General features: G+C 29.7%; 1 protein-coding gene across 1 annotated transcript; it reads left to right on the top strand.

The window, feature by feature from the left end:
- Positions 1–7859: 7859 nt before the first annotated feature.
- On the top strand, positions 7860–9914 carry LOC132925441 (piggyBac transposable element-derived protein 2-like). The gene is made up of 5 exons (XM_060989837.1): positions 7860–7911; positions 7966–8117; positions 8191–8628; positions 8734–9276; positions 9327–9914. The coding sequence occupies exons 1-5, from the start codon at positions 7860–7862 to the stop codon at positions 9912–9914; spliced, it is 1773 nt and encodes a 590-aa protein (XP_060845820.1).
- The last annotated feature ends 5025 nt before the right edge of the window (positions 9915–14939 follow it).

The following is a 14939-nucleotide window of genomic DNA, read 5'->3' as shown; positions in this document are numbered from 1 at the left end:
TGATAATCTAGGAATAATTTTGTGGTTATTAGAGACCCAATTAACATTAGTCAAATTGTAATCACCTAACACCAAGAATTTATCATTATAATAGGTACACATAAGATAATCGATAACATTAACATGGCTATTATATACATTTAAATCAGAGCGCGGTGGGAAGTACACAGAGCCGACTATTAAACAAATTGAATTAATATGTATTTTTACAAATAATTGCTCAACCAAATTGTGTTGTATAATTAAGCGATGACTTGTAAATTGTACTTTGACTGTAATTAAGACTCCGCCACACAGTGGGAGGAATACGAGTTCTAGCTGGCCAAAAATAGAAAAATTAGGTATTGTAATTAACGGTTAATACTGGGAATATTTGGACCCACTGATATAACGATGGTAAATATATCACATTATGTAATAATTGTTAATTAATGAGCTGATAGGAGTAGGTAATGTACTTAAGATTATTGCATTCAGCGCAATCACTTGTTATTCGTACATAGCTTTCATTTTAGTTTGTCCGTTGACGTTATTTCATGAGTATAAATGTAATTGATTTTTGCTAAATCAAAAATGGATCAACCAACAGACATGAGTAAGTTACATTTGTTCTAAGTACTATTTATTAAGTCATATGTCGTGATAAAAATTCATAGATATCATGATTCTAAAGAAATTCCACTTTATTTAATTTTCATAGTGTAGACATTTTTTTTAGAGGCTCTTAGAGCTGTGAATTTTGTTTTAGTTTAATCATATACATGTACACTTTGAATTATTTCGTTTATAAGTTGCCCCTTATTGAAATAAATTTATTTTTCTAGTTGAAAGTAGCATCGTAAAAAATCGCTGTTTATTTGAAGTTTTAAAAAATAATAGTTTTATTTTAACATCAAGTACTTATGAATCACGAAATGCAATTATTGCTTACATAACTCATAGGCTGGGAGAAAAATCGAATTTAGAAGGCAATGAGGAATTTGATAAATGTATTCAAAATAAAGTTGAAGGATTTAGTAGTACGTTAAAGAAAAAATGGTTAGATTCAAATCGGCGTTTGACTAAATTTAAAAAAAAAAATGACAATTGGTTGGATTTAGAATTTAAAATTCCATTATTTAAATGTGAAGAATTGTACGAACCTTCCACAAGTTCTGGTAGGCCACGTAAATCTTTTTTAGAGTCAAGTGATCGTTCTAAGCGCAGGCAAATAAAAAACCTAAGAGGAATAACTTCATCAAATGAATTAATCTGTGCAGCAAAATCGACATTGTATGTTGAAGGAAAACGTGCTGCAGCCGATCTTGTTTCCCAGGCAACAGAGTATTCTCCCCAACGTGCAATAAAGATTAGAAAATTGAATAAAAATGAAACGAAAAATAAATATACTTCTTACACAGATGATGAGGCTGTAGCATTTATCATCGATACTCACATGACTAAAAATGCGTATCACAAAACTAGATTAGGTGCTAAAAAACACGGAGCTGACATATACCCTTCGTATGATAGAGTACGATTAGCTAAATATAGATGTTACCCTGAGAATATTATTATGTGAAATAAGTGCGTCAGTTCCACTTCAAAATTTGTTGGACCATACAATTAAACGGTTATGGGAAACATTAGATTTTGATGATACAATTGATTATGCGGAAGAGTATTCCGAGCTCAAATTTATTTGTAAGTGGGGGTGCGATGGTAGTTCGGGTCACAGCCAATACCACCAAAGTTTTCATAATATAGAATCTGATGATACCGAGTGCAGACAAAATGCTATAACTGACAGTAGCATTGTTTTATTCTCTGCATTGTGCCATTGCGTCTTACAGGAGTTATTAAGGTTTCGAACACTCAAGTTATTTTATGGGAAAATCCGACACCCTCTTCTACCCGATACTGTAGACCTTTAAAATTTTTATATGCAAAAGAAACTAAAGAAAATACAAAAACTGAAGTCGGAAGAGTAGAGCAAGAAATTATGGAATTAAAATCTGTCGAGTTAAATATTAACAATAGTGTTTTATGTATTAACTACACAATGCTTATGACAATGGTTGATGGAAAGGTTATAAATACATTGACCGAATCTTCGAGTCAACTTTGTTATATATGTAAATGTAACCCAACTAACATGAATGATTTGGATAACATAAAACGTTTTGTAGTTGATGAAGATAATGTTAAGTATGGAATGTCAAGTTTACACGCGTAGATAAAATTTTTAGAATTAGTATTGCACATTGCGTATAAATTAGAATCGGCTCCTACTACGATACGAACAACTCCCGAACAAAAGAAAAAAATTGAGGAAAAAAAGAAAGAAATACAATTTCGTCTTTGGAATAAATTAGGTATTAAAGTTGATAAAGTTGTTCAGGGTAGAGGCACGTCTAATACAGGAAATGTCGCTAGACGGTTTTTTAGGAACACAGAAAAAGTTGCTGAAATCACTGGAATCAATTTAAATTTATTAAACCGATTCTCAACTATTTTAACAGTTATTTCTTGTGGTTATGAAATAAATTATGACGAATTCGAAAACTATGCAAAAGATACTGCAGAACTTTATGTCAAACATTATAATTGGTACAGAATGCCACCAAGTATACACAAAATTTTAATTCATGGCTTATTAATTATAAAAAATGCTCTTGTACCGATTGGGCAGTTGTCGGAAGAGGCTCAAGAGGCAAGTAATAAAAACTACAATCGATTCAGAGAACATCATTCTCGAAAATCATCACGTATTCATACAAATACAGATATTTTTAATTTCTTATTAGTGTCATCTGATCCATTAATTACAAGTTTAAGAACACAACCTAACAATTCACATACTAAATTACCTCCAGAAGGCATTCATTTACTTAACATCGAAAGCTCAGAAATGAAAGAAATAGAAACTAGTGATAGTGAAATAAGTAGTAGTTATTCTGAATAATTATTAATGTTTTTTATATTTATTAATTTTTATCCAATTAAGTACCAGATAAATTTAATTTTTAAATTGCATACATAAATGTTTATTATAAAAAATAAAACGATTTTGTTTGTAATATTATTATTCAAATTCAATGTCAACGTTTAAACAAATAATAAATTATAAGTATTTGACTTAAGTTATAAAATGAACTAATATTATTGTTATTTGGTGATGTTTTGTTTTTCTTGATAGTAATAAATGATAAAGTAATAAATTCTGTTGAAATACAATTTAGTATATATGTAATATTTATTTACCTATCATTTATGTATTGATTTTTGACCTTATTAATTTTGGCCGGCTAGAACTCGTATTCCTCCCACTGTGCGCCACCTCGAATGTCAGGACCATGAATTTCGTGTCTATCACATCGGAAAATAGTATAATGAGAACAAAGTCCAAGTTCAGAGTCGTTAACAGAACGGGATAGCCAAGTTTCGGTTAATATAATTAAATCATAATTAAGAAGTTCTATGTTACGTATAAATGTATCTAATTTGGTATTTAAGCCACGGACATTTCGGTAATATACAGACAGATTATTTACAGTGGCTAATTTGCTTAGTAGTTTTTTGAGATAGTGGGTACATTGTTAATAAATTTAATATATAGATTATCTTCGCCAGCATCATTGCGAAGCTTAAGTTGGGCTATAGTTTTGGAAAAATACTGCCGTTGTTGAGTAGTCCGATCAGATGCAATACGAATATCCTTTAAGTTTGTAGTACTAAGTAGTTTTCGTTTTACTCTTAAGACATCGAAAACATAAGAAGACGTAGGTAGAGTAGCAAGCAGAGGACGTGGTTTATTTGATTGTTTTCCCAAGCGACGGACAGTTATAGAATTAAATTGTAGACCAATGCAGTTAAGTATTTCGTTAACAGTAGATGTGTCAGTTAACTGACCAGGTAAAGAAGTAAATTCCGATATATTAAAAAATATAATATTGCGAGCTCGTGATTGGCGGTCCATAATTTCAGAGTATACTAATTCAACGTTAGCTCCAGGAGTAGCTGCGGTTTCAACAATTTTAATTTGGGCCTCAAGCTGCTCAATCTTAGCTCTTAATGTTTTATTTTCAGAGATAACTTCGGTTAGCTTATTAGATAGAATATCAAGTTAAGATTCAATAGTACCGTACTTTTTGTCTTGCATTTTAATTGATTTCCGGCATGAATTAATGGATGATATTATTTTGCCTTGAGTAGTTTTAAGTTCATTTACCGTATCCAAAATTTTATCAAGTGTCACATTAATTTTAATTGGAACATCCATTACAAAACCAATTTAATGTAATAACAAGAGTAATTCAATAATTGATTGAAGAGATAAAAGTTCGGAGATATCCGCATACTACGACGTCTGAATTACTTATGTTTAGAATTTAAATCACCGGCAATTATAACTGAGTTATCTACTCATAACTTTTTCATAATCTGCGATAAGCATTTGGCGACTATGGTCCGTTTCACAGCACTAGATATTCGATTGCAGCGCGCCCCGTGGAATAATTTTGACATTCCATTGTTTCCCAAATGTGCGCCAATTTATAATCTTATTATATTTTATATTTATTTCTTTAATAACGAACACATTATTTTTTTTACAGTTTATTAAAATATAATTTATTAAGTAGATAAAATATTATAAATGTAAACATAAGTAGGTATACATAACCGGTGTTATTATTTTTTTTTAAATTTGGCGCCCTTTTATTTGAACATTGTAGGAAACCCTGAAGAGAATTATCCACGGGTCGCGCTGCAATCGAATATCTAGTGCTGTGAAACGGAATTTAGGAGGTTGATATGCACTGACGAACGTAATATACTTATTGTTAATGATAATGGAAACTGCTACGGCTTCTAGGTAAGTCAGGACGAGCGTAGGCAATTGTTGTTGTTTGATTATGTTCCGTACTAGAAAAGCCACTCCGCTTATGGCACGAGATTGTGTAAGACGATCAGCGCGATAAATTTTGTAGCCTGGGAATTTAATTTTATCTGTATGCGATAAATGCGTTTCAGTAATGCATGCGATATGAATATTGTGATGATTAAGAAAAGCTAGTAATGTATTTCTTTGATTTTTAAGACCGTTAGCATTCCAATTTAATAATAAGGTGTTATGGAGCTCCATTAGCGTTTAAGTTTAAGCTGTTAATGATGACTGGCAGGTTTTGTATTATTTTCTGCATTAATTGGGTAACAAATGTGTTGATTAGTGGTAAAAGAGTTTTCATAAAATCGTTATCGTTATCTGTAGTTTTGGCTGATTTGCCTTTATAATTATAATTATTATTAATATTACTATTACTATTACACGCAAAAGCATACGCCTTTATGTATGAGTAATGCACATTAGTGTTATCTTTGTTTGAATGTATATTTTGAGTATTTGCGTTGGGTATTGTGTTTGTGTGATTTTTACTATTGGACAGATTTGTACTAGTTTTATTTTTATTTTTGGTTCTTGATATTTCTTTGTAAAAAGTACAACCTCTATAATTAGCTGGGTGATCTCTATCACAGTTAACATTTAAGGGGGACTTCTAACGATTTCTGACATTGACTGTAGTGATGGTCACCCGCACGTTTGACACACCTTGATGGTAGATGGCAAAACTTTTTGGTGTGGGAAAATCTTTGAAAATTTGTACATTGTAGGATATCCTTGAAGAGTTTACGCGGTTCAATTATTATTATACAATGTAGAAGTCTGTTTAAAGAAAATATATATGTTAACAGGTAGATTTCTAATGACTACTGAAAGCTGTTTATTTTCAGGAAGTTGGTATGTGTGGTATTCAATTTCGGTCTCATCGAAAAGTTTAGTTTCGGTTCTATAATCGTCTATCAAGTTTAAAGTAATTTTTAGGACAGATTTTGTATTTACAATGGAGAAATTGTCAAATGTTATATTTGCTATTGAAGTATGAAAGTTTTCGTATTCGGAAATATTATAAACATATATAGGTGGAATTTTAGGTCTGACCTGTGGTGGCTGAGTGCTATCATTTTCTGTAATATTGTTCATTTCACCGGTGTCTTGAAGAGCTAATAGTGGAGAGAATCTATTTTTGCTAGTGTGAGGAGATGTAAGAGCGATTTAATTAAAAACATGGGCTCAGTACCTCACCGTTTATTATGTTCATGGCATGTAGATAGAGCTTGAAGACAAAACATTTGCAAGATAACTGGACCTACACGCAAAGAAAAACAAGGAATTATATATAAAACTCTAAAAGTTCTTCAATCAATGTGTGATGAAAATGAATTTAATAATGCTTTAAAAGAATTTAACCTTGAGCTAATGAATGATCCAGACACTAGAGACTTTGGCATATATTTTGATCGCATGTATGGCAATAGAGTTGGTTTGTGGGCATATTGCCATCGAAAAGGTCTAGGTATAAATTGTAATATGCATCTAGAATCTATGCACAAAACAATAAAATATCATTATTTAAATGGTTGCAAAGTTGGGCGGTTAGATAAAAGTATAACAACTATTAGAAGATATACCCGTGATAAAAAAGTTGAAAGAATTATAAAATTAACTAAGGGAAAAACAAGTACAAGGATTCAGGAAATAAAAAAAAGACACAATAAAAGTACATTACTTGAACTTACAATCAATCTGGATAGTGAGAATAACTGGAGTGTTGAAAGTAAATTTACACCAAGTCAGTTTTATAAAATAAAAAAAAATAATGATGATGTATGTTGTCCAATGATATGTTCTATTTGTAAGTTGTGTGTTCACACATTTCAATGTTCTTGTCCTGATTACCAAATCAAGTCTATGATATGTAAGCACATACATTATGTTGCTCTGAAGACAATGTCAACAGAAAATTCTGAAGATATTGCTATTTTGTCAGCAGCAGATACAGAAAATATAAATTTTGATGCAACTTCAAACAAAGATGATGAAATACAAGTTCATATTAAGACACTTGAAAAAAAAAAACAGAAAATATGCAAGAACAATTTAAAGAAAAGGCCATTAGTCTAGCCAATAAAATAAACAATATAAAAAACAGTGAACATCTTAAACAAGCATTAAAACAATTAAACTCTTTAGAAGCATTCATTGATGCAACATCAAATAATGACGAGACACATGAAGATTTTAGTAAGATATTAAATGAACCACCAAATAAAAAACTTAAAACTCAAGACACATTCTTCTCTACAAAAAAAAAAAAACAGGAAAAACCTAACGAATTAATAAAACCAACGAGAGTTGAAACTGAACAGCTCAATACTATACTACTAAAAAAAAAAAAATATATTTTAAGTTGTGACGAAACTGAACATTCTTATTTTAAGAAGTAAAATTAATAGATGTTTTTTGATTTTTTTTTAGCACTTTAAATATTATTATTATACTTTATACATTTGACATGTTTTTTAACAACTAAAATGAAATGACAAATTGTAAATTATTTTAACACTTAAATTGTTATTATTATATTATTTATACAACATTTAGTAAACGGAAACAAATTCAAAATAATTAACTTTTCAAATATAATATTATGTGGTATGTATTGATAACAGCCTAACAATGATAGTGGTGAATAAATTACGCGCATGCGCAGAGTGCATAAGGTGCATTCCTGTGTTTAGACGCTCCTGTAATGTGAACAGATATCAGTTAACAGTTATCATTTGATTTACGCGTGTCAGTGGAGTTATTGTGATTACCATTTTTTCATTTTGTTAACTCGTTCTATAGGAGCGAAAACGCGTCTGGTGTTCAATGAAGTGAGCAAATTTATTAAAGTAAGTCTTAATAAGGATTTTCATGCATTATTTAAGTAATTTCATCTATGAAGATACAAAAATTAAATACCATTATTTATAACATGTATCCTACAAGATACACATTCTTGAATTCAGTATTCACGGAATATACCAGTTAGTACATTTCACAATAATTAACAATATTACTTTTTTCAATTTATTTTGAAGAAATGTATTCAAAAGCAAGGAAGATGATCGCTATGGCCTGCCCCCCTGTGGATAGTGGTTCTGATGGTTCTGATGATGACAATGCATCAGAAATACCTCAGCATGAAATGGAGGAGCTTATGGCCATGTTGAACGAAGAATTGGAAGATTTTGTAAGTTAATTTTTTTTTTTAAATATTAATTTATATATTTTTTACTTGGATACTAAAATATTTTGAATCGTAGGAATATAATGAAATGTTAGTGAATGAATTCGAAAAAGAACAAGAAACAGTTGATGAAAATATATTACAGGAGAATAATATAGAACCAAATTATATTATTACTAAACAACAATGGTCTCAGGATACTCCAATACTCTCCAATAATCTGATATATTCTCAAGCAATTCCATCACCTTCTCAGGCAACTCCATCATGTTCTCAAGCTACTACGTCACCTTCTCAATCAACTCCTTCGTCCAGCTCAAGACGTTCAAAACGTTTACATAAATCACCTAACATTTTTAATCAAGGTAATGAAAAAATACAAATTAATAATCAACCAAATCTAATCAATCCAACTCAAAAAATAAAGAAAGTTCCTCTAAACCATTTTGAATTTAAATGGACAAAATCTAGTCCTAATTTTAGTGTTGAAGTTCCTTTAAATCAAGAATATCCTGTCAATGAATATACAAAGACTCCCTTGGAATATTTTTTAATTTTTTTTTCTGATGACATATTTGATTTAATTGTGGAACAAACAAATTTATATTCATTTCAAAAGTTTAATAAATCAGTTTGTACTTCAGTTACAGAAATAAAAGACTTAATTGGTATTATGTTAATTATGGGTATTGTGAAAATGCCAGCTTACTCAGATTACTGGTCACCATATACAAGATATAGTCAAATAGCAAATGTCATGTCACTAAAAAGGTATAAGCAGCTAATGCGTTGTCTGCATTTTTGTAATAATGAAGAGACTGATGACACTGATAGGTTTTTTAAAGTTAGGAAACTTATAGATATTATTCGTATAAATTGCCTTTCAGTTCCTCAAGGAAAACGGTTTTCCATTGATGAGATGATGGTACCCTACAAAGGGAAAAAAGCAGGATCAAGAAAACAATACATGAAAAATAAACCCAAAAAATGGGGCTTCAAGTTATTTTTCAGAGCAGGTATTGATGGAATGATATATGACTTTTTAACATATTCTGGAGAAAGTACATTCCGTAGCATACATTTTTCACCTTATGAAATTAGCTATTTTGGACTAGGGCCCAAAGTAGTAATTGCATTGTGCTTCTCAATTCCTGACAAACCAGTAACTGTTGTGTATTTTGATAATTTTTTTACCACACCTGAACTTATTAGCTATTTGAGATCAGAATTTGGTATTTTAAGTCTTGGAACTTTGAGGAAACAGCATCTGCGTGGTTCCCCATTATTGATGACAAAACAATGATAAAACAGTCAAGAGGTTCATTTACTTCTTTATGTGATAAATCAAAAAAAGTGTCCATAGTAAAATGGTTAGATAATAAAATTGTTTGCTTAGCCAGTTCATATACTTCTGAGAACACACAAAATACTAGTTATATTCAAAGATACTCCAAAGAAAAGAAAAAAAGGATCCTTGTACCATATCCTAATATTGTAAAAGAATATAATTCCCATATGGGTGGAGTGGATTTAGCCGACATGTTTGTGGCTCTTTATCGAACTGGATTGAAATCACACAAATGGTACATGTCATTATTTTCACAAATGTTAGACATATGTGTTAATAATGCATGGATACTATATCGTAGAGACTGTAAGGCACTAGGTGAAAAACAAAAAAGACTGAAAGAGTTTAGACATGAGATAGGCATCGCGTTGACAAGTAAAGACAAGCTTAGACTTGGACGTAGACCATTAGAAAAACCTTATGATTTTATTGCCAAAAAAATTAAAAATTAAATTGCTCCAAGACCATATGATGAAATTAGATATGATAAAGTGGACCATTGTCCTGATCATACCAAAAAAGGAAGGTGTCGATTTTGTTCAACTGGGCAAACAAGTGTAATTTGCCTAAAATGTAATGTAAGACTGTGCCATGTAGAGGGAAGGAACTGCTTTAAAATATTTCACTATAAATAATAATTTTAACTGAAGACTGTAAAACATGTTAATATGTTTTCTGTTGTTACATAATATAAGTATTATGTTATCAATTTTTTTAAGTTTACAATATGTGATCATATTTTATAATTTTTTATTAATTTCTTCATATATGTTCCTAATGTTTTATTACAAAAAATAATTTTAGTTTGCAACTAAAGACTGGAAAATGTTAATTTGTTTTCTGTTATTACCTACTTATAAGTATTATGTTATGTATTTTATTTATATTACTTATGTTTTGCAACTAAAGAATGAAAAAAAAGTTAATTTAATTTCTGTTATTATATAAAAGTATAATGAATCAATGTTATAAATTTATAATTATAATAAAATGTTTTTAAAAAAATACCCTAAATTGGTTTTTATATCATCAATAGATCGTCATATAATTTATAAAACTAAGTAATAAGAAATATGGATTATGTATCTTCAGGGATACATATGTTAAACAATGACCTTGAGATTTTGTGTCCTATAAGATACATCTCATATTTCAAATTTGAGTACTCAAATTTTTTGAAAACGATTTTTTTAAATTCAGTGACCTTAAATAAGCTAGAAAAACCTTACTTAAAAATTTTCAGTTGCTTTTTTCAACTAGTGAACATTTAAGGGTTAACTTGGCAAAAAATTGTACTTACGAATAGTATGATAAGCTGGGGTTTCGTTTAGCACCCGTTTTGCATATCACACACGTCAAAACTATAATGATTGGTAACGAATACAATTTACAAATTAATACTTTAAAGTAAACTGTCCTTCTAATACTTAAGTCACAGATTCACATACAATATACTCATTACTAAAGTAGACAGTAAATTATAAAACCTTAACGACTAACGGGCAACGGCAACTTTTTTTATATTTATGTACCAATATAGATAACACAAACGACAATACTCTACTGATGAACTGCATTACTGCAGAATCACATTATAATACTGTTGATGATTGTTCAGACTGCAATTTATTAAACCATTCAGAAACATCAAGTTCTGAATCTGATAAAGAATCAAGTGTAAGCACAATAGTAACTGAAAGTAAATCAATTCCTGTTAATATCAAACTTGCAAATTGAGCTGTAAAGTATAATATTACAAATGAAGCTATGTCGGAACTTCTTAAAATCTTAAAATATTGTTTTGACCCATCTCTCCCTATGGATGCCAGAACTTTAGTTAAAACTGATGTATCACATGGAAAAATACCTTTAAAAGATATTTCACCAGGAAAATATTACTATTACAACCGGTATTAAAAATAATTATGTTTGTAAATGTGAAAATCCAGTTTTAAAGTTAGTTGTGGGTGTTGATGGACTACCTCTTACCAAAAGTTCAACTAGTACGTTTTGCCCCATATTCGTTTATATAAGACCATACTTTAAATTAGTATTTCCTATTGGACTGTATTGGGGAAATGATAAACCATCGGAAAGCAATCAGTTTTTACAAGATTTTTATGAAGAAATTACGAATTTAATTAATAATGGCATTGAGATAATTAATAACAATGGGATTCCATGTAAAGCTAAGGATATATTAGACGTATTTTGTAGTGACGTCCCAGCAAAAGCCTACGTTTTAAAAAAAAAGGCCATAGTGGTTTTTCTTCATGTTCTCGGTGTTTAATAGAGGACGAATATTTAGAACGAAGAGTTTGTTTTCCCGATTTAAATTGTGCTAAACGAACACATGATGATTTTATAAATAAAAATCAAGAAGAACATCATATTGGGACATCTATGTTAATTCTTATTAATATTCCTGACATAAATATTGTAAATTGTTTCTCTCTCGATTATATGCACCTTATATGTTTTGGAGTAATGAGAAAGCTTATTAATTTGTGGTTTAAAGGTCCTTTAAAAGTTCGAATCCGTGGTTCCGAAACTAAAATTTTAAGCTTAAAACTAACATCACTTGAATCATATATACTTAGTGATTTTCAAAGAAAACCTTGTGGTGTTCTTATTCTAAATTCCAAATTTATTCCACATTCCTCTATTCCAAGCAGCTCCATCAGTAGTTACCACATCCACAAAAAAACCTGATTTTTCAATTAATATAATTGCTTCTATTACTATTTGATGAACCACTGCACTGTTTGCTGCTCCTCTACTAAGGAAACATGCAACTGCTTGGACCCACTGTCCTCTAAATGGCTGAAACATAAATACCAAAGCATGATCTCCCTTTTTTTGTTTTTGGTCAAGTGGAGTATATTTTCCCAAATCTGTAAATCCATTTACTTTTAAAGTTTCCTTATCAAATACTAAATGTTCTGAAACTTTCATTTCATCCAGCAATAGAATACCTTTTTATAAATTAAATAAAAAATTAATAGCATTTTTTTCAATAAATAAAAAAAAAAAATTGTACCTCTTCTTTCATTTATATTTATATGTTTTGATTTCTCCTTTAAACATGTAAAAGTACTGGGCTGAAAACCATAAACACCTTTAGTGTGTTTTAAGTACTTTCTAATAGTTTCTACAGAGGGAAGTATCAGGATATTATGTATTCGTATAATATGTTCATAAGTTTTTCTGCTTTTTATTCTTATAAGCATACACTCATATATCCAATTAAGTGTATAACGACGACCATTAGAACTTGCTACTTTAGAAGCGTCAAAACATGTTTTTACTGCTTCCTGCAGATTTTTTGGCAGTTTTTGGATTGTTTAATTAGTATTTCCTCATTTGTGGAAGCACACAACTCTTTTATCTTATTCATTTTTCTTCTTAACTCAATAACCTATTGTGACCAGGGGCGTATTTAGGCCGGGGCCCCCTAGGTGTGTCGAAGTCGGGGGCCACAGGACCTTTATTATTACAATAGTCAATATTACACAAAAAAAAAATACTGAACATTTTTTTAAAAAATTATATTTACGTAGAAAAAAATTTGATCTAAAATACGAAACGAAAAAATATGTACGCGGAGGTAACGTTCATTATCTTGACATCTTGTATATTAATATTAGTGTATTACTATCTAATAATAAACGTCACTGGTTTTTCAAACGGACGGTTAGTTATATAGTTAAGCTATTCTAAGAATATTGTTTCTAAAGCAGCCACCATCATGTAGGCTTCGCAGTTTGTTTAATCTATTATGATTTGTATTTTGTACGACACGTTCGTTGTCGCCTGTCGGGTTGTCTACTACATACAAATTATATTAAGTTATTATTTATATTTACATTTTATATTTACTTGATACTAATTATTTAAATATATATTTTCAATTATTTTTACAATTTTGTTTATTAATAATGTCTAAACGTGTATATTTGAGTGGAAGTTTAAAAAGAAAATTAAAAAAACAGCGCATTGAAAAAGAAAAACTACTCCCGCGAATAAATGATTTTTTGAATAGAGATGATCTTGGAAATAATTCATGTATAAGTACGACTGTGAAATCTATGCCTGCTGAAACAACTGATATTGTAAGTAGTTTATTGTTGCCATTCTATAATAGTTTAATAAAAAATTCAATCTTTTATTTTGATAAATTTTGAAGGGAATTTGACAAACAAAAATATGTGGTTTGTTATGAACTATTTTAATATTATATAAAGTCCTAAACTAATTAAGAAAGAAAATAAATTTAGTTTTAAAATAATGTACTTATTATTCTATTATATTTTTAATTATTTATAAAACTGTTATTTTTATAGCACCACTAGTATCGAATGTAACAAACAAAATATATAGTTATAATTATTAAATTATTGTGACCGAATTTGTGTATATTTAGATATTAATATATTACATTATTACAATGATGTTTTTTTTTAAATATATATTTATACGTTGGATCTTAAATGTCCATGCACATTTATTTTAAAATATATTATTATTTATCAATTTTTTTTTTCACTGATAGGCACAATCATTAATTCCATCTACGATTTCGACTACTCAAATTTCTAATATTATTGCAAATTTCGAAAAAACAACTACTGTAGATTGTCTGAATGATGAAACTGAATGTTCAATAAACCCAGATTTATCAGAAGCGACACGTTCAATGACCATAGGAGATTTTCCAAACGACAAAGTTTTTTTTACAAATATATTGAATACATCGGATAAAATGTTTATTATTTCTAAGGGGCCGTGTCAACCAGATGGTCCATTTCCAAAAAAAATGATTGGTAACAAATATCGTTCATTTTCTACAGTACATTATAATGAAAAAAGTCAAGGGGGTGTAACGTTTCATCGTAAATGGATTTGTTACTCAAAATCACTTGATTTAGTTTATTGTCAACTATGTTGGTTATTTTGTACATCGAGTTCATGAGCTAATGGTATGAATGATTGGAAACATATTTCGGAGAAAATTAAATTGCACGAAAAGAGTTTATCCCATATAAACGCTTGTCTTACAGTAGACCGATGGGAAAAAATAATACTTTATCTGAAGAATTAAAATCTCAAATTAGCGTAGAAGTTGGATTTTGGAGGCAAGTCATAAAACGTATTATAAATGTTACTATGACGCTAGGATTTCAAAATCTATCATTTCGAGGCCACAAAATTGACAGTGAAAACCGTGGTAACTTCTTAGCAGTCATCGATCTTCTTGCGATGTATGACCCTATATTATCGGAACTTTTACAACGAGGACCTAAGAAAATCAATTATTTAAGTGCCACTATACAAAATGAAATAATTGATATGATTGCTAAATATGTAAAAAAATCTATAATTTCTGATGTACAAAAAGTTCCGTTTTTTTCGTACATAACTGATACCACACAAGACATTAGAAAACAGGATCAAATGAGTCAAATAATTCGTTATGT

The sequence above is a fragment of the Rhopalosiphum padi genome, chromosome 3 (genome assembly GCF_020882245.1).
Source record: "Rhopalosiphum padi isolate XX-2018 chromosome 3, ASM2088224v1, whole genome shotgun sequence".
In the NCBI taxonomy this organism is placed as follows: domain Eukaryota; kingdom Metazoa; phylum Arthropoda; class Insecta; order Hemiptera; family Aphididae; genus Rhopalosiphum; species Rhopalosiphum padi.
The sequence above is the reverse complement of the archived record's forward strand: the minus strand, read 5'-3'. Positions and strand labels throughout refer to the sequence as shown.